Source organism: Eleutherodactylus coqui, chromosome 3, assembly GCF_035609145.1.
Source record: "Eleutherodactylus coqui strain aEleCoq1 chromosome 3, aEleCoq1.hap1, whole genome shotgun sequence".
NCBI lineage: Eukaryota > Metazoa > Chordata > Amphibia > Anura > Eleutherodactylidae > Eleutherodactylus > Eleutherodactylus coqui.
This window is the reverse complement of record NC_089839.1, coordinates 241,689,435-241,710,051: the sequence shown is the minus strand read 5'-3', so window position 1 is coordinate 241,710,051 and position 20,617 is coordinate 241,689,435. Positions and strand designations below refer to the sequence as shown.

The 20,617-nt window shown below is 48.6% G+C and overlaps 1 protein-coding gene across 2 annotated transcripts; it reads left to right on the top strand.

The window, feature by feature from the left end:
* The first annotated feature begins 1,382 nt into the window (after positions 1-1,382).
* Positions 1,383-7,595, top strand: LOC136621591 (armadillo repeat-containing X-linked protein 2-like). 2 transcript variants are annotated; one of them, XM_066597177.1, is made up of 3 exons: positions 1,383-2,594; positions 5,265-5,339; positions 6,318-7,584. In XM_066597177.1, the coding sequence occupies exons 1-3, from the start codon at positions 1,835-1,837 to the stop codon at positions 6,971-6,973; spliced, it is 1,491 nt and encodes a 496-aa protein (XP_066453274.1). In that variant the 5' UTR covers positions 1,383-1,834; the 3' UTR covers positions 6,974-7,584. The 2 variants fall into 2 exon arrangements, with proteins under 2 accessions (XP_066453274.1, XP_066453273.1); XM_066597176.1 differs by lacking the exon at positions 1,383-2,594 and having other exon boundaries at positions 2,772-5,339; positions 6,318-7,595.
* The last annotated feature ends 13,022 nt before the right edge of the window (positions 7,596-20,617 follow it).

Here is a 20,617-nt window from a genome sequence, read left to right as displayed (position 1 = left end):
TTGCAGTCACAACTCCCACTAAATTCAGCAGCCAAAATTGAAGCAGCTCCTGATTGGCTCAGTGAGTTAGTTATGTGTAGGGTAACAGCTCAGCGGTCCTTCTCTGCATCTAATTCATACATTTTCTTTTGTGTCACCAAGTCCCATCCCAGCTGAGCACCCTAACCCCTACTGCCATTAGATTCCAAAACAGTTATCTAGTTCCAGTGGTAACCAAATACAGCATGAAAAATAAAACCACACAGAATCAATCAACTAGTTAAGTGTCACACCCTTCTTCCTGGTCCCGGAGTGCTGTAATAAGAATATTGCCCTGTCTATAATCTACAATATTTGCGTGAGCTGGCTGTATAATTACACACAAAGAAGATTGCAGATTATGCTGCCTAACTATAGAACGCACAAAGAAAAACTTCATTATGGGGGCATTAGGGGAGTACTGAGCAGTGTAGATGTGAACTTAGCAGTTGAAAAACACTCAAGAGTTCTCCTAGCCTGCTCACTGTCCCAACAACCAGCGATGCATCAGGGCTGTGGGAAGCCACATGCTATTGCAGCCAAAGCAGCAGAGGCAAAGGTAGTGAATGTACACAAACAGAGGGACAGAACAGACAAAATCCAAGGAAGAACGTGAAGGTTGATAGAACAAAGACACACATCTAAGGGACTGCAGGCATCAGGTTCAACGGTATCCCGGTTTCCTGGGTTGATGTTAGTCTGATGGACATAGGGCGTAGGACAGTGATAGGCAACCTTTTGAGCTCGGTGTGTCAAAATTCGCCAAAAACCGAGCATAACTCGGGTGATGTGTCACATCGAGAAAAAAAACATAAATTTGCGATATTTATAGTTTAAATAACAAAAATGTATAACTGTATTTAATAAACCCCAAACACCTATAGCACAGGCCCTTGCCTCTCGCAGCCTTCCGCTCACTTATCCCAGTAATGATGAGCCCCAGTGGTAACAGTGCCCCCCCAGCACCCCCACCCCCAGCAGCGACAGCGCCCTCCAGCAGGGACAGTGCCCCCCACAGTGACAGTGGCCCCCCAGCAGTAACTGACCCCCACAGCGGCCCCCCCAGCAGTGACTGACCCCCAGTGAGTGACCCCCCCCCTAGTGAGTGCTCCCCCGAGACCCACGTAACTACCTCCTGGAAGCTCCGCTCCTCCTGTGCCCGGCGCGCTGCTAGCAGAGATGATCTCTGGCGCACACTGTGATGTCAGTGTGCTGCCAGATGGCTCCTCCCCCAGGCACTCTTGCGGAACCATCACGTAGGAGACGTCAGGGGAGGGGGAGGGGGAGGAGGATCCCGGCTGCATAGAGGTCTGCCGGAGCCGGAAGCCCGCAGGGCGGTAGGAGGAAGGCAGCATGATAGGGTTAACGGGGAGGAGGGGGGTTAATTAGAGTAGAGGATGCCGGGAGGGGGCGGAGCTTAGGAAGAGGGGGTTAAATAGAGGGGTAGCGCAGGGAAAGGCCATTACAGCGTCCAGAAGAAGAGGAAGAAAGAAGCTGAAGTTAGAAGACCCCAGCGGACCGAAGACCCCAGCGGACCGAAGACCCCAGCGGACCGAAGACCCCAGCGGACCGAAGACCCCAGCGGACCGAAGACCCCAGCGGACCGAAGACCCCAGCGGACCGAAGAGCCCAGCAGTCCCAAAGAGCCCAGCAGACCTGAGGTGCCCGGCGGAGCTGAAGAGCGCGGCAGACGGCAGCGAGGCAGGGAGACTGAAGACCGGAGACCCGAGGTGCCGAAAAAGAAGCAGCGGAGGCAGTCCCAAAGAAGAAGAAAAGAAAAAGAAGAGCCCGAAGACCAGCCACTTACCGGGAGAAGATGGAGGCGATCCTCGAGAAGATCCGGGCGGAGGCAGAAGAAAGGGGGCTGGACTGGCTTGTCCAGCTCTCCGGTGAAGCCCTGGGAGCAGCGGCGGTATCCACGGCAGCGGCGGCAGAAGCAGGAGCAGCGGGAGCTCGAGCGGAGGCGGCGGGAGGTGCAGAGGCGGCTGCAGAGGTCCGGAGTCGGAGGACAGGTGCGGGGCCGGCGGCGGCAGCACCAGCGGGGCTGGCAAAAGAGCGGCCGCGGAGGGCGCGTGCACCAGAGAGACTGAGCCCCGAGCACGCTCCCTCACGCAGGCAGAGGCTGCGGAGTGCCTCTCCGGCCCCCCCCCGTAGTAGGCTCCCCCCGGCAACACCAACAGGCAGGGGGAGCAGGGCGGGGAGGACTCCCGCCAAAAGACGAGGTGCGGCGGGCAGCGCGAGGCCCCGTGCTGAGAGGGGGGCGGGGCCAAGCGCTGCACAGAAAGCAAAGAGCCTGGAAGGGGTCGGGGGCTGCTCACCCGGAGGTGCATCGGAGGGGGAGCAGCCCTGCAACAGTTCAAGTGACGGGCGGCCCGCGGTTTCTCGAGGCCCGGCGGCGGAGTCATCCGGAAGGCGTGCGACGGCGACAGAGGTGGCCTATGTTTCTTCGGCACCAAGAAGATCGGAGGCGGTTGCGGTCCCAGCAGAGCGGTCACAGCCCGGCGTTAGCAGAGTCCAGGAGGAACAGCGGCAAGACTGGTCGGCGGCTGGTGGGTCCACAGCCCCTACGCAGCCAGGTGAGTCATGCTCTATGTCTGGTGTGTCCAGCAATGTTAGCCGCGTGGCGCATGCGGGGTCTAGTAGTGGGGTATTTGCGGGGGGTAGCGCTGCATTAACTAACGCGCTAGGGGTAGGCGGCGAAGCAGGTGCATTGCTGGGGGTGGTATTAGAATTGCTGAGGAGGCAGGGGGTAGGTTACGCTCCGTCGCCTGTCACAGCATGGAACTCACCATGCAGTGCGTCGTCCAGCATTAGGGACGGACCGGGAGGACCGTTTGCTGGTGGGACTGGGGTAGGACAGGCGGTTGGGGTGTTACAATCTGCCCCGCTGGTAGGGCAGATGTCCACGAGCGGGTTACAGACGGGGGCACAATCCACTGGGGAAATCTCTCAAGTGGGGGGTGCAGCAGGTACGTTGGAGTCAGGGGGATCGGCCGGGGTGGCAGTAGCGGTCCAGACAGAAAAGGACGGGGAGGGGGTGCGGCTAGACGATAAGGCAAAAGGCGAGGTCTACGTCTGCTTTGAGGGCCCGTTGGGGGCCCACCTAAAAAAAGAGGTGAGGGAAAAGATTTGGAGGGACGAATATGTCGAGATATTCTCCCTCCTACCCTTGGAAAAATTTAATTTAGACAAGGGAAAGCGGACTGAGTTTAAAAAAGAGGAGGAGGAGAAGCGTAGGTGGCGCCTTATACCCCAGACGTTCGCGAACTGGCTGCAGGCGTTTGCCATTCTAGCGAGCGTAATCGGAGAAAAAGCGCCGGACAATTGCTCCGGCCTTTTCTGTTACATGGACTCCATTGGTGAGGCCTATCGAGTGTATGGGGGACAGACCTGGCTGCGCTATGATGAGCAGTTCAGGCAGCGTAAGGCAGTGCGCCCATCGATCAGATGGGATCACAAAGATATAGGTCTATGGTTGAGAGTAATGGCCCCCGCGCGGTTCGGTCAGCCCTTTCAGGGCAGTGCCGGGTCCTTCGGCTCGGCCTCTAGTTCAGCCGGGGGGCAGGGTGGTTCAGCAGGGGGGAGTAGGACCGGGTACTGCTGGCAGTACAACGAGGGTCAGTGCAAGTTCGGAGCAACATGCAAGTTCCGTCATGCCTGCTCTCACTGCGGCGCGGGGTCTCACGGGGCTGGCAGATGTTTCAAGAAAGGAAAGGGAAAAGGTCCAGGGGGTTTTGCGAAAAGGGATGACCCCAGTGATTCTGGAAGAGATGGTACCGTACCTAAGTAGGTACCCGGATAGAGAGAAGGCGGAGTTATTGTTTAAGGGTTTTAGGGATGGTTTTCACATCCCGCCTCCGGTTCATGGGGTCCCCTTTTCGTTAAAAAATTTACGTTCGGCGTTAGAATATCCGGAAGTGGTGACGGAGAAGCTAATGAAAGAGGTTAGGTTAGGGCGCATGGCGGGGCCGTTTGAAGAGCCACCCGTGCAAGACTTTGTGGTGTCACCTTTGGGAGTGGTACCGAAGAAGGAGCCGAATAAATTTCGGCTTATTCACCACTTATCGTACCCAAGGGGGGCGTCTGTAAACGACGGAATAGACCCCGAGCTATGCTCGGTGGTGTATACATCGTTTGATGCGGCGCTTCATTGGGTTCGGAACTATGGAAGGGGGGCATTGATGGCAAAGGCTGACATAGAGTCAGCCTTTCGCTTGCTGCCAGTAACACAAGAAAGTGTGAGGTTGTTGGGGTGTTTTTGGGCAGGGAGTTATTTTGCGGATCGTTGTTTGCCCATGGGATGCTCAATCTCATGTGCATACTTCGAAGCGTTTAGTTCGTTTTTAGAGTGGGTGGTGAAGGACACGGCGGCAGTGCAGTCGGTCATTCATTACCTGGATGATTTTCTGTGCGTAGGGCCCGGGGGTTCGCCAGTTTGTGCGAACTTACTGGGAACCTTGCAATGGGTGGCCAAACGGTTCGGGGTGCCTCTGGCACCGGAAAAGACGGAGGGGCCCACAACTTGTTTAAGTTTTTTGGGCATCACCATTGACTCTGAGGCAATGGAGTGCCGATTACCAGAAGAAAAATTAAGAAACTTGCAGGAGGAATTAGGTGCGGCGCGGGTGGCGAAGAAAATCACGCTCAAAGGGCTGCAGTCACTGCTGGGCAAGCTGAATTTTGCCTGCAGGATCATGCCCATGGGCCGGGTTTTCAGTAGACGGTTGGCGGCGGCAACAGCAGGGATTCGGGCCCCTCATCACTTTATCCGTTTGGGAGTTAGTCACAAGGCGGACCTGGCAGTTTGGTCCGCCTTTTTAGAGAAGTACAATGGCAGGTCGGTAATTATGGGGGAGGTCAGTAGCAACGTGGACTGGGAGCTCTATACAGATGCAGCAGGGAGCGCAGGCTTTGGGGCCTATTTTCAAGGTAGATGGTGTGCGGGGGAATGGCCGGAGCAGTGGAAGCAAGAAGGCTTAGTTCGGAACTTAGTACTATTGGAATTATTTCCAATAGTAGTGGCTATCACACTGTGGGGTAACCACTTCCGTGATAGAAAAGTAAGATTCCACTGCGACAACATGGGGGTGGTGCAGGTGATTAACAACCTCTCTGCGTCATCCCCCCCGGTGGTTAACCTGCTGCGTCAGTTGGTGCTAGAGGCCTTGTCATTAAACATGTGGGTAGTAGCGGTACACGTTCCAGGTGTCGAGAACTCAATTGCGGATGCTCTCTCTCGCTTTCAGTGGGAGCGGTTCCGGACACTGGCGCCGGGTGCGGAGAAGGAGGGGAGGAAGTGCCCGTCTCGAATCTGGAACGTGGTAAGCGAGCAGTGGGGGGCCTGATAGAACGGTCACTGGCTCGGCGGACTAGGGCAGCATATTGCGCAGCGTGGAGCGAGTGGGAAGAATGGTTGAGGCAGCGTGGGGGGGAGCGTTCAGAGGAGGATAGAGTGGGCTTGCTGTTGAGTTGGTTGGGAGAGAGTGCAGATTTGGGTCGGTCAGTGGCAAAAGTGAACCAGTTTATAGCGGGGGTGGCTTTTGGGTTTAAAATACGGGGGGTGGAGGACGCGACAAAAAATTTTTTGGTAAAACAGGCGCTGAAGGGTCTGAGGAGAGGGAAAGGGAGACAGGACACTAGGCGACCGGTATCATTTGATGTTTTGGAGAAATTAGGGGAGGCGGTTGATGTTGTTTGCGGAAAAGAGTTCGAGCGGCGGTTGTTTAGGGCGGCTTTTTCATTTGCATTTTTCGGGGCCCTACGGGTAAGCGAATTGGTGTCACCTAGCAAGACCGTGGGGGGCGGCCTGCAGGCGGAGGATGTGCGGTTGGTAGACGGGAGGTTGGACTTGCTTATCCGTCGGTCCAAGACGGATCAGCAAGGACGGGGGCAGGTGATCCGGTTGGGTGAGGTGCCGGGGGCCAGTATGTGCCCTCTGAGTGCCTGGGAGCAGTATAGCAAAGGGTTAAATTTTCGCACGGGCCCATTTTTGCGGCACGAGACCGGGGAATTTTTGTCGCGTTTTCAGTTTATAGCGGTGTTCAAGAAGGCCTTAGAGGTGGCGGGTTTTAATAATACACAGTTCGGGTCTCACTCATTTCGGGTGGGGGCGGCGACGGAAGCGTCAGTAAGAGGTATGGGGGAGGAGGCAGTGAAGAGGATAGGTCGGTGGGAGTCAGGGCGTTTTAAATCATACGTGCGACCCCACCTGCTTTAAATTCAAGGCGGGGTCGTCTGGAGGGTGGGGGGGGTCATAATGGCGGTTTGCTAATATAGTATTGTTGCTGTTTATTTTACAGATGGTCGTCCAGCATTAGTTTGGATCTTGGGAGACTCCTATGTTTTTTGGGGAGCAGAGAGAGCGGGGGTACGGCCGAATGGGAGGCAGCTACGGTTTCAGAAGAGTGAGGCGATAGTGAGATGGATGGGGATTAGAGGGATGACTTGGGGCAGCGTATTGGAGGAAGTTGAAAGGCGGGTTAGGTGGGATAGGGCGCCGGAGGTTTTGGTCATACACGTGGGAGGAAACGATTTGGGAAAAAGGAGGTTTAGGGACCTATCAAGGGACATAAGGTATGACTGTCTTAGACTGCAAGCGTCATACCCGGGGACGGTCGTAGTGTGGTCCGAAATCGTGCCTAGGAAAGTTTGGAGGGGGGCGCAGTCGGAGAAGGGCCTGAACAGAGCAAGAGTGAAGCTCAACAGGGAAGTGTCGCGGTTCCTGGGCAGCAAAGGGGGGGTAGCAGCGCGACATATAGACCTGGAGAAAGGGGTCGGCAATTACTGGAGGTCAGACGGCGTCCACTTAAATGACATCGGCATTGACCTATGGACGGAAGGATTGCAGGAGGGAATTGAGCGGGCGCTATTGGTGTGGGGGGCGGCGCAGGCTCAAGGTGGTCGAGCCTCACTTGCTGTGGCAGGGGAGGGGGAGGGGCCCTTGGAGCCCGTGTAGAAGGTTAGTGGGGGAAGGCAGGGGCTACATAGCCCCTTCCCCCCTTTTTTGTATTTGGTCAATCGTGGCCTGTCGCCTCCTGGGTTACAGGGCGGAGCCCTGATAGTCGGTGGGAGAGGCTAGCCAGGGGTGGCTAGCCGGCCTCGGGGTCGGGAAGAAACGGCGGCCGGAGGTTAATGGGGAGTTTGCTTGGGCTCCCGAGTCTGCCACCGGCGGCGGGAGGAAGAAGGTTTTGGAAATAGCGTCGCCTGAGCCAGCCAAGTTGCGGCTGGTGACCGGGACAGCTATTTCCTCTGTTGGTTTGAGGCGACAGGATATTTTTAGAAGTAGGAGGGGCTCCAAGGTCCTCTTCGCAGGTTTTCCATTAGGGAATGTTTATAATGGTTAGGAGGTTATAATGGTGTATGATATATTTGAAAGGAAATGCGTTTAAAAATTTTATGTTAATGTTGTTTGTTTTAATAAATTGGCTGCTGTGGCCAAATTTTATCCAACAGATGGTGTCGGTGGTCTGTTCGGGTAATGGTAGGTGGGGAGGGGGATTTAAAGGGGTAAGGTCATAGCAGCATACGACTCCGTTATACCCGGGTCAAGGTCTGCCGGAGCCGGAAGCCCGCAGGGCGGTAGGAGGAAGGCAGCATGATAGGGTTAACGGGGAGGAGGGGGGTTAATTAGAGTAGAGGATGCCGGGAGGGGGCGGAGCTTAGGAAGAGGGGGTTAAATAGAGGGGTAGCGCAGGGAAAGGCCATTACAGCGTCCAGAAGAAGAGGAAGAAAGAAGCTGAAGTTAGAAGAGTCCCGCCCGCCCGCCCTAGAAGAAACCCAGGGGGGGAGAGGGGTGGGATCACGGGAAAGGGCTTTCGTCATAGCAGCAGGGGAGGGGGAGGGGCCCTTGGAGCCCGTGTAGAAGGTTAGTGGGGGAAGGCAGGGGCTACATAGCCCCTTCCCCCCTTTTTTGTATTTGGTCAATCGTGGCCTGTCGCCTCCTGGGTTACAGGGCGGAGCCCTGATAGTCGGTGGGAGAGGCTAGCCAGGGGTGGCTAGCCGGCCTCGGGGTCGGGAAGAAACGGCGGCCGGAGGTTAATGGGGAGTTTGCTTGGGCTCCCGAGTCTGCCACCGGCGGCGGGAGGAAGAAGGTTTTGGAAATAGCGTCGCCTGAGCCAGCCAAGTTGCGGCTGGTGACCGGGACAGCTATTTCCTCTGTTGGTTTGAGGCGACAGGATATTTTTAGAAGTAGGAGGGGCTCCAAGGTCCTCTTCGCAGGTTTTCCATTAGGGAATGTTTATAATGGTTAGGAGGTTATAATGGTGTATGATATATTTGAAAGGAAATGCGTTTAAAAATTTTATGTTAATGTTGTTTGTTTTAATAAATTGGCTGCTGTGGCCAAATTTTATCCAACAGATGGTGTCGGTGGTCTGTTCGGGTAATGGTAGGTGGGGAGGGGGATTTAAAGGGGTAAGGTCATAGCAGCATACGACTCCGTTATACCCGGGTCATGACATCACAGTGTGCATCAGGATCAGCGCTGCTAGCAGTGCTGGTTAGTGAATACAAGCAGGGGGCCGCGGCCCCTGCCAGTATTCACTAACTGGGTGAGCGGCCGCGTGTCAGCGACTATGGCTACGTATGTCAGTGTTGACACCCGTGTCATAGGTTCGCCATCACGGGCGGAGGAGTTGCCATTGCTGAACAAACAGGGAAAACAACTTGTGACCCGGTAATCTGGGATTTCTCAGTCTGTCAATAGAGTTCAAGAGTCCGTATGAATGATTGTTTATCAGAGTCCTATCCTGGTTGACCGGGATGGGCAATAAACGATAATTGTCTCACTAAACAGTCTTTAGGTCCATTAGCGCCGGATACCTGTAACAACTCTACACCTTGATGGCACTGATAACAGGCCCTTTCCTCATCATCAGCATTCCCAGACATGTATCCTTGCATTTCCTTGTATTAGTGATTATCTTGCTTCTTGGACTTCTTTCTTCTCCAGTGCCCAGTTGTCACAGCAGGTAAGTCGTGCACCAAATGCTCTAACATTACACTTGTACATCTGTGACATCCAAGAATCAGATACTTCATAGAGTCACAAATGCCAGGATGCATCGGCAACAAAGACAAGGAACAAGTTAAACTGTGTTCTTTGCAGAAAAGAAAATGCAGGAGTAAATCAATATTTCATCCAGTGGAGCTGAACAGGAAGTTCACCGGAGCTCTTCGCATTTTAGTTTTCTTCACAAAGATTCTATTAACTCTTCTGTTGCAGAGGGCAGAGACGAGCCAACACATACTGGTAGGTAACATGACTGACTATGCTGCAGATCACTTTCATTGTAGTTCTGAAGCTAAACAATAAATATTTGCAGTGCTTCCACTGAAATGTATTTGCCTCTAGATGGTGCTCCTTGTAACATATAGACATTTTCATCAAGTGTATCTTATTTGACAGCATGTAAAGCCATTGAACTGTGCAGTTGTTACAATGTATAAAAGTAAATAATACCCTCTTGTAGTGTAGATATACGGATCAAACTTAAAATATCCATATTTTAGGTTTGATCCGTATAAGGGGGTGGACAAAAATATGGAAACGCCATATGAAATGCATGTCTTAAAATCGATGTAACTTAAGTGGAGGTAATATGACACAGATGCTGCTGGGTAGACGTGAATATCTGTTCGAGCAACAAGGTTCTATTGGTCAGGGGTTTGAGCCACTCCGCTGCTGTTACCACCTTGCTCCCACAATCACCCAGAGCAGGGCAAGAGGTGAAGTAAACACAAATTTGTCGGAAATTCTCTCAACCAAGAGGGGTCGAAAGGGTAGCTCAGTGCTAATGATTACAACCCCATGCATTTCGTACAGTGTTTCCATATTTTTGTCCACCTCCTGTATCTACTCTACGTTAAGGCTGCTTTCACACAGCCAAGAAAATCGCGTGAGATTTGTGCATTGCAAGACACACAAATCTCACACGAATATGAACCCCCATTCTTTTTAATGGAGTCATATACATGAACAATTTTTTCTTCTCCCGCAGCGCAACGAGGAGCGGGAAAAAAACATGCTATGTTCTAACTTTTCACATTCCTCGAAACGCATCACCCATTGCTTTTAATGGGAGCTTTAATGCCTTGCATGCCGTGCAATGTGGAAGCGAGTTTGAGGCAAGGTTTTGCATTGAGACCAATGGGAAACACTTCCAACCCTCTATCACATGTGAAATTGTGCGAGAGGATCGGGACCTCATCGATGCGAAGCATGTTTGCCTAAAAAACGCAGGTGCATCGCACTATTCACAAGCGCAATATTGGGCTGAGTTGCATGACCCGATATTGCGCTCGCCCCTGTGTTGGTAGCTTAAAGTGGATTTCCAGTCCCATTAATTGTTTTGCCAAAGGTTGCATCACAGAAGGGGAAATCAAGAATTAAAAACAATCACAAAAAATGGCTGTTACTTACTGACTGAGGAGTGCATATAGATGCATCCTCCTCTCACCATGCAGGTAGCTGACTACCAAATGGAGGAGCCAATAACACCTGTGCAGGACACCGATGAGACAACCACTCACACTGCTTCCTGATAATGAGGGGGGTGGATGCTTGGTGTATACTCCCACACATAGTGAATACAAGGTGCCAGACCATTCTGATATATGTAGTTCACCATGCAGACCAGCAACCTATTAATGACGCCATGATAATTCGGCTGGTTGCCCTGCATATCCATCAGTGAACCACATTGGTACTACCACCCTGGGCTCCCCCTGGAGTCATAATGCCACACTGCATGTGAATGATAGATAATAAATGCAAGGCATTGGTTGGATGTTGGCCAAGATACATGAGCCCACTAACCACTTCACGGTTCCTTGCATTGTAGTGGGTCCCTACACTAATATAAATACATCACAGAAGGGGAAATCAAGAATTAAAAACAATCACAGAAAATGGCCGTTACTTACTGACTGAGGAGTGCATATAGATGCATCCTCCTCTCACCATGCAGGTAGCTGACTACCAAATGGAGGAGCCAATAACACCTGTGAGGACACCGATAAGACAACCACTCACACTGCCTCCTGATAATGAGGGGGGTGGATGCTTGGTGTACACTCCCACACATAGTGGATACAGGGTGCCAGACCATTCTGATATATGTAGTTCACCATGCAGACCAGCAACCTATTAATGACGCCATGATAATTCGGCGGGTTGCCCTGCATATCCATCAGTGAACCACATTGGTACTGCCACCCTGGGCTCCCCCTGGAGTCATAATTCCACACTGCATGTGAATGATAGATAATGCCAAAGGTTGACAGCGATACAAAGTACTGTAACCAAAGGAGTAAAGGCCCATTTAGACAGAATGTTTATCGCTCAAAAGATGTCTTTTGAGTGACTTTTGAGCAATAATCGTGACATTTACAGCACAAGATGATCGCTCAAATGTTGAGCGATCACCTTGTACTCTGAGCGGAGGATGCAGAAGACAAGCTTATCTTCTGCATCCAGCTGTTCCCCGCTCGGAGTGCCTGGCTGTTATAGAGCCGGGCGCTCTGAGCAGAGGATGCAGAAGGCAAGCGGGTGTCCCCACTTGCCTTCTGCATCCAGCTGCTCTCTGCGCCCGGCTGTTATACAGCCGAGCGCTCCGTGCGGGGTATGGAGAACACAACTGGACCGCTCTATTCTTCATACCGAGCCTGTCATCAGGCAGCGGGATACAGCTGAAACAATAGTATCAGCTGTATCCCGCTGTAAATTCCTGATAAGGCTCATCGCTGTCTTTCAGCATACTGAAAGACGATGATGAGCGATGGCTTAACGAAAACTGCACAAATTAAGTGCAGTTACACACGATTATCACTCAAAAGATGGCTTTTGAGCAAATTTTGAGTGATAATCGTTGTGTCTAAATGGGCCCTGACACTCACCCTACCAGTCCTCAGTGAGGCTACATGTAACCAATTAAACAAAGACCAGTAGGGACTAGGGAGATAGAAGCACGGAGCAGTGAGGAAGGGGAAGATTATTCCTTGTGTTACTTTATACCATTGTTAGCCATTTGTAAAAAACAATGTCATGGGGCTGGAGAATAAATAAACATATGTGGCTTTATTTCATCATTTCCTATGTGTGCACTATGGATATTATATGTACTATTCTTCGCCTGCAGCTTTGGATATCTCCTATTTGCTTTGTGTGATAAACTGGTGAAGGACATGTGGAAGCATAAACAAAAGAAAAAGCCCAAGGCTGGATTCACACTTGAAGTTTTAAGCAGTTTCTTTTAACCAAAGCCAGGAGTGAATCTAAAAGGAAGGAAAATTATGAAGGAAAGACTATTAAATCTACTCCTGGCTTTGGTTCAATGAAGCTGAACAGAAACCGACGTGTGACTCCAACCCAAGGGCTCATTTGTACCTAGGCAAAAAAAACTCTTTTAACTGCACCACTATTGCGAATTTGATGTGCTCCCCCATACAGGGATCACATGTGGATTGTACTTGTGGTCTCACCTATTATAGTTCTTCACAATCTAAACAATGGAGAAAATGTGGAAAACCGATAAAAAGTCCCAAACTTGGCAGTGAGATAGTCCTGAGCCACCTTCAATATAGAATGTGATTGATTTGATATCAGAACATGAAAAGTTATGAGAAGGAATTTGTTTTCCTCATACAATGAATCTTGGAAATACCGGCTAAACTTTTTTCATATCTGATGTAGCAGTAATATGATATAATGTTATGGCTATATTTCTAATGGTATATGCATGTAAGGATCTGATCACATGGAGCCAAAGAATAGAAACCCCCTAGTGTAGATATGAACAGAGTATATCACCCCATATCAGTACTCTCATCTATAGTCAGTAGAGATGAGCAAGCGTACTCGGTTCGGGTGTTTTTGCACTCGAGCACCGCTTTTTCCGAGTAACTGACTACTCGGACGAAAAGATTCGGGGGGGAGGGCGCCGGGGGCGGCGTGGTGGTGGTCAGGGGATAGCAGTGGGGAACAGGGGGGAGCTGTCTCTCCCCCCCTCACCACTCCCCTCTGCAACCCCCCGCTCACCCCCGGCCCTCCCGAATCTTTTCGTCCAAGTAGTCAGTTACTCGGAAAAAGCGGTGCTCGAGTGCAAAAACACCCGAACCGAGTACGCTCGCTCATCTGTAATAGTCATGTATTACTAATGATCTTAATAATTAATTTTGGTTTCCCATCTATTAGTAAGAAAAGTGGAACATTTGTGATTTTTAGATACATGGTCCAGAAAAAAATTAAAAAGTCAGGCTGCTATGACAAGATTTCCTATTTCATAACAGTATCTTCCTACCGGATATAGCTTACCCCCATTTTTTGAGAAGGAAAGTGGCAGCGTTTGCTTTTTAAAGTTGCACTACATATAACTATATAACCATGACTTGTTGATTTGACACTTTGCAAAAGTTGGAACAAAGTGGGAAATTTCTAATGCTGTTCTTATTATGATTTCCCTTGGTGAACACTGCACCTAATACATAAAGAGGCACACAGCTTTTCATTTATTGGGCGCATTCCAGCACCTCTGTGTGCCTTCAAAGACATTTTACACCAGGTCCAACCTAGTCCACTCCTGGTATTATTTACGGCAGTTTCTGGCATAAATTATACATAAATCTGTCAATCCAGGTGTCCGCGCTTCCCGACAATCTCTGCTCACTTTTGGAAAAGTGATGGGGCCATTGCAGATTGAAAAAAAGTGGCGGAGAAAGCTTCATAAACGTGCCCCTAATGGCTCTTATCCACTGGCGATAGACTTTCCTGCGATGTAAGAGTGAATGAAAATGCAGGATTATGAAACCAATGATTTTCAATGGTTTCATTCTCATTTACGATGTCTTCACTCAAGGCACTCTAGGCACCATTTGAAAACATAAGGAGTACATCGCGCTCCCCTGCCACAACTGTGGCAGAAGTCTGCAATGCTATCCCATTGTCTTCAATTGGGCTGGCGCTGCAGCCCCCCCCCCCCCCCCATTGAAAGCAATGGCATGAAGGCATCCCCTGAAGCAATGATTTTCGGAGTAGGGGGCTTAAAAATATAAGGCCTACCCCTGAAAATCATCCCTAGCTTTAAAAAAAAATAAAAAATTAACTCATCTAGCTGCCCGGTTCTTCTTTCTGTCCCTGTCAGTCTTCATCTGTCTTCTGGTTGCCGGGGATTAAAAAATTCCCACCTCCAGAAAGCGCTGCCTCTGATTGGCTGAGCGCTGTGACCAATCAGAGGCAGCACTCAGCCATCATTGAATGATGAAGGAATCCCCTGCCATAGCTGTCACAGCTCTCACACCTGTGTCAGGGGACCGCGATGTACTCCCTATGTTTTCAATGGGGCCACCACTGCTACCACCTGCTCCATTGAAAAATGGTCGATAGCGCAGTTTTTATTAGCGCTGCAAGCCTTGAGTGTAGACATCGCAAATAAGAATGAAACCATTGAAAATCATTAATTTCATAATCATGCGTTTTCACTCACTTTTGCATCTCAGGAAAGTATCCCATCCTATTGCCAGTGGGTAAGAGCCCTAAGGGTTTGACTCTCAGTAAATATGGTGTGTAGTCTGATTGCCATTCTTTGCACTGCAACTACATGGGAGTTACAGTAATTGACAATGAGGCTAATTTGCTTGTGAAACTGCCGGTCAATTAACAGTGGATTTTCCATAGTCAAGTCTGTACCATGTGAACATAACCTTACAGTGTCCCAGAAGAGATTTAGTATAGCCCTGTCCCATAGATTCTAGGGAGTGACAGGGAAAATGCATATACAGGGTGGTCCAAATGCATGGATACACCTGAAAAAATGAAAAACAGTGGTTGATCTTGGAACCAAGTCTTTGGGAGGGGGTGCATGTGACATATGTATATGATATGTATATGATAGAAAATTTGGTAAGGAAACAAGGAATCCAAATCTGTGCATAAATGTAATATACCTTTATTACTGCCAAAGCTATTATCAATTTTCTCATTGTTACAGACACAAATATGGCTGCGAGATTAACATGAGGAGAGGACAGAGATTGTACTGACCTCTGGGGAGCGCAGTACCTGAGTCATTGCACCAAATTCCAAAGGTCGGCACCCTAACAGACCACACATCTGCTATGGCATAGTTGGCAAATTGCTTGCCAAATTTTGCTAAAGAGGCTCCGTGTTGGACCTGCCTAGGATTAAACATAACAAAACTGCTACAGATGAAGCAACAGCAATGTCCTGCCATCCTTCTGTAAGAGCCCGCATTTGGCGTCTGTCACAGGACAGTGGGGTGAGTCGAACCTCCATCGAGCGGATTCTGGCTACACATAAATGGCACCTGTACAAGATCCAGTTGTTACATCATCTCAGTGAAGACGATCCCAATCATCATCATGTTGAGTTTGTGGAATGGGACCCACATTTCAGAGACAGTACAGTTCAATGATGAATCAAATGTCTACATGAATGGGGAGGGGAACAAAGAAAACCTGCATTGGACAGATCCCTCCAAGATGGTTGGCATACAGAAAATCATGATGTGGTGCATGTGTGGGGTACGAAGATAATGGATTCATTCTTCATTAACAGTAAGCTTACTACTATAATTGTTATGTTAGGAGGTATTCCCATCACTGTGCACATCCAGAGAATTCTCCCAGCAGAATGGTGCCCCCCCCCCTCATACTATGGCCAAGATATTTGCGAGTTCTGGTATCAGCAGTTTCCAGAGAAGTGGATTGGTCATCGCAGCCAGGTGGAGTGGCCTCCATGCTCTCCAGATCTAACCCGCTTAGACTCCTACCGGTGGGATGTTGTCGAGTCCAGGGTTTACACAGTGAAAACACAGAGTGTGGCGCACATGCAACAGCGGATCCTGGATGCCTGTGCAAGAGGACAATTTGAAACAATGGGGAGTACATCAAGCATATCCTGTAGTAGATCCTCGTTGTGTTCTATGTCATGGAAAAATTGTTAATAACTTTGGAATAAAGGTGCATGACATTTAAACACAGATTTGTATTCCTCATCAAATTCTCTATCTGATACACATATCACATGCACCTCTCTCATTGAACTTGGTTCCAAGATGGCGGCATTCAAAATGGCCACCATGTTTGACATCACCCCTCACAGATTTGCCCCCTTTCCCTAGCAACATGTCACACACAGGATGTCATTCCCAACCACTGTTTTACATTTCTGTCTCCATATCTTTGAACTACCCTGTACAATATACACTCATCAGTCTTAAATGGAACCTGTCACCTGCCTGAATCCCTGTAAATTAATTGATGGTGCTTAGGATAGGTGACATGGAGACAAGTGATGTATTTTTTATACTCACCCATTTCCAGATTCCTGTGGTACCTGCCGCTCCCACTGAAAATCTGACTGGTGCCTTAGGCAGGTAACATGTTCCCTTTAACCACTTGCCCAAAATTGTTTAGGTTCCCCTCAAGTAGCCAAAATAGCTCCTCTGAACAGGTTCAGGTTTCACTTTTTCAGTAATTTGCCCATTTTTCTTTTTTCCAACATATAAACTTCAAGTACTGACTGTTCACCTGCTACCAAATATATTCCACCTCTTGCAGTTGTAAAGAGATAATCAAAGTTATTTTTTTAAACATGTTTTCATTGAATTTTGTTAACATACAACAAAACAGGACACTGAAGAGTTTAGACGACTGCATTTCAGTTTTTTTTGTTCTCCCTTCTTCCTTTCCCACATTTTGTGTCCATTTCTGCTGCTTAGTTTATATTCATTGTTTGATCTAAAATTACATAGCAAATATTTATGTAGATGCTTCAATAAACTTTCCAGTTTCGAACAAAAGCATAATAAAACATTTGATAGAAGATAAAAACAAAGTAAATAAAATCAGACCTTCTTTTACCATAATGTTATTATATTCCCCCTTCCCGTGAGGCCGGGTGGTACCAAATATCTCTCCATAAGTCTAAGTCCCATGTTTATGTGAAAAGGGGAGAAGAAATCCTAGCTCCTAAGGCCAATTTAGACACAATGATTATTGCTTAAAATTTGCTCAAAATCCATCTTTTGAGCGATAATCATTGTGTCTAAACACGCTGCCATCGTGCACTATTTGTTCATCGCTAATTTCTAGCAAGCTAGAAATCATCAATGGCTCTTATCAGCACTCCACACTGATTTTCTCAGCGGGCAACGCTGATAGCATTCTTTCAGCTGGTATCCCGCTGACAAGCACAATCGTTAACAATCCCTACAAGAAGGAAGAATGGGAAGCATTTAAAGAGACCAGGATGGATGAACACAGAACTTGCAGACATGTTGAAAAGGAAGAAAAATATGTTTATCAAGTGGAAAGAGAAGGGGAATATCTAAAGAAGAATATAATGCGGTCTGCAGAAACTGTAGGGCAAGTGTCAGAAAAGCTAAAGCTAATAATGAATTGAGGCTTGCAACAGAGGCCAAAAGCAATAAAAAGGGATTTTGGGGGTATGTCAAAAGTAAAAGAAAAGTCAAAAATGCTATTGGATGCTTACAAGATGAAAATGGTGAATTGGTTAAGAATGATGTTAAATTCCTATTTTGTATCTGTTTTCTCTCAGAAAGTATATGTGACATCAACTGATCTTCCCTGTGCTGTTGGGGGAATAAAAGAATGCAGTCTGTCTATAAGCAGAGAGATGGTGAGGTAACACTTAGCTAACTTAAATGAATTCAAGTCTCAAGGTCCAGCTGAATTACGTCCTAGGATACTAAAGGAAGTAGCTGAGGTAATTGTTGAACCACTTGACGTAATCTTTGAAAATTCCTGGAAAACAGGAGAAGTCCCAGAAGATGGGAAAAGGGCAAATGTTGTCCTTATCTTCAAAAAAGCGAAGAAGGTGGATCCAGGAAACTACAGGCCTGTGAGTCTGACTTCTATGCCAGGAAAGATCTTTGAACAAATTATTAAACATTATGCATGCAAGTACTTGGATGAAAATGGAGTAATTAACCAGAGCCAGCATGGGTTTGTAACAAACAAGTTATGCCAGACAAATCTAATTTCCTTTTATGAGAGTATCACTGACTGGGTTGATCTGGGAAATGCGGTGGATATAGTTTTTCTTGACTTTAGTAAAGCATTTGACATAATATCTCATACTATACTTATTGAAAAAATGACCAAATATGGGATTGGCAAGGCAACTGTTAGGTGGATTCACAACTGGCTAAGTGATCATACTCAAAAAGTGGTCATAAATGGCTGCACATCCAAGTGGAAGAATGTGTCAAGTGACACAAGGCTCTGTCCTAGGCCCAGTGCTGTTCAACATTTTTATAAATGATCTGGAGGAGGGAATTGATGGGAAACTGATAAAATTTGCTGACGACACAAAGCTAGGAGGGATAGCTAACACTAGGGAAGAGAGGGAGAATATTCAAAAAGATCTAGAAACGCTTGCACAGTGGGCGGCGACCAACAGAATGTTGTTTGACAAGGAAAAAAAGTCCTACATCTGGGCAAGAAAAATGAAAAAAGCACATACAGAATGGGAGGAATTGGGCTAAGCAGCAGCACATCTGAAAAAGACTTGGGTATACTAATAGATCATAGACTGAACACGAGTCAACAATGTGATGCAGCAGCCAAAAAGGCAAACACAATTCTGGGATGTATTAAGAGAAGCATAGAGTCTAGATCACGTGAGGTAATTATCCCCCTCTACTCTTCCTTAGTCAGACCCCACTTTAAAAAAGATATAGACAAACTGGGGCAAATTCAGAGAAGTGTTACCAAGATGGTTAGCGGTCTGCAAATCATGTCCTATGAGGAACGGTTAAAGGATCTGGGAATGTTTAGCTTGCAAAAAAGAAGTCTGAGAGGAGAGCTAATAGCTGTCTACAAATATCTTTTTTTTTTTTAAATCATATTTTATTAGCATTTTCCATAAACATCATGCAGTGTTTTACAACTGTTAACTTATATTCTTCGTATTAGCGAACTTAAACTACGGTTTCGCTCAGAAGTGTCTTGTTTGTCTATTTGCACTTATAGATCCTGGGCTAACCAACTGAGTGTATACCACAAGAAAGAAGGGGGGGGGGGGGGTTAGCGGGGAGGGGGAAGAGGGGGGAGGAAAGTGGGGGGGGGTTCAAGACGGTGTGGGGTTCGTCTGAGTGATAGGTCCGGTCGGTTCTCCAGCAGGCAGCTCCCGCTCGTCGTCTGACGGTCTTGCGATGTCGAGCTCCCGGAGCCCTTACGCTTGCTTGCCTCTACAATGAAGTGCTTTTTGTGTTTTTAGGTCGCCATTTCCCTCCACAGACTCTCATTCTGTATGTGCAAGCGGGTAGGTAATGCTGGGATCTCACAGCTTTCTCTGTCTAGCGTTCTTTTTTTTTTTATTCTGTGTCGCGTAACCGGGGTTATTTGCGCTGCGCGTCCCCGGCTGGGTTTCTACTGCATGCGCTTCCACAGCTCCCATTTTTTCAAGAACTTGTCGTGTGTTCCCATCTTCCAGCTGGTCAGTTCTTCCAGGTTGTATAGGAGGTTTACCTTCTCCCTCCACTGGTCGATTGTAGGTGGGGTCTTTTGCAGCCACCGGATCGGGATAAGTGTTTTGGCCACTTCGATGAATAGGGCTATCATGCCATCTCTATGTGGTTGGAAGGTAGGAGATGGCCTGCTGAGGAAGATTATTTCAGGCGTTAGCTCAAAGTCTGGTCTTACGCTCTTGATTGAGTTCTCCACCCCCTTCCAGAAATTGGTTAGGGTGGCACAATCCCACCATATATGGCGGTACGAACCCGTCGCCGAGTCGCACCTCCAGCACTTTTCATGCGGGGCCAGCTTATGAGCAAAGAGCCATTGAGGAGTCCTGTACCACCTAGATAGTAATTTGTAGTGGCTTTCTTGGAGAAGTACGCAGGAGGAGAAGCCAAAGGCCCTACGTAGGATAGCTTTCGTGTCTGAATGTGATAGTGAGATGTCTAGCTCTATCTCCCATGAAGTCAAATATGCCGGTTTGGACACTTTCGATGGGGCCACGTAGTGAGTCAGCGCGTGCTTTATGCCTATGTGTTTTAACGGGTTCTCCCGAGCGAATTTCTCGAATGGTGTGGATGGTCTGGTGGACCTGTGTTTCTTTCTAAATTCTTCTATTATTTGAGTAATGTGTGCTTTTTGTAGGTAAGAGAGTTGTGTTTCCGGGAAGAGCGATTGGATCACTTCTGCCGGCTTTTTGTTTGCTAGTTGTTGGATGTCCTCTATTTTCCTATCTGAACATTTGGCCCACACGCTTCTGGTTGCCGGATCCGTCGGGGTTCCCACTAGTTTGCATATTGTGCCTATTGGAGCTATTGGGGAGGGATCCGGTGCCAGCGAATCGCTCAGTTTTGCCCAGGCCTCAAGGGGGCCCCTCAGCAGAGGGTCACATCTACTGATTCTGTGTGTGCTTTTTGAGGGGTGCCAGAGATCTTCCAGCCATGCCCCGCCATGTATGGCTCTGGCCAACTGTTGTAAGAGGGGGTCTCTCGTTGGGTTCGCTAAGTCCCACCAGTATCCTAGTTGTATGGCTTTATAGATGTCGTGGGCACACGGCATATCTATCCCTCCCTCCCATCTCCTCTTTGTTAGGAGAGTATGG

Bases quoted from the DNA above. Each gene is read 5' to 3' on its own strand.
- LOC136621591 (XM_066597176.1), top strand. From the start codon at position 3,672: ATGCCTGCTCTCACTGCGGCGCGGGGTCTCACGGGGCTGGCAGATGTT.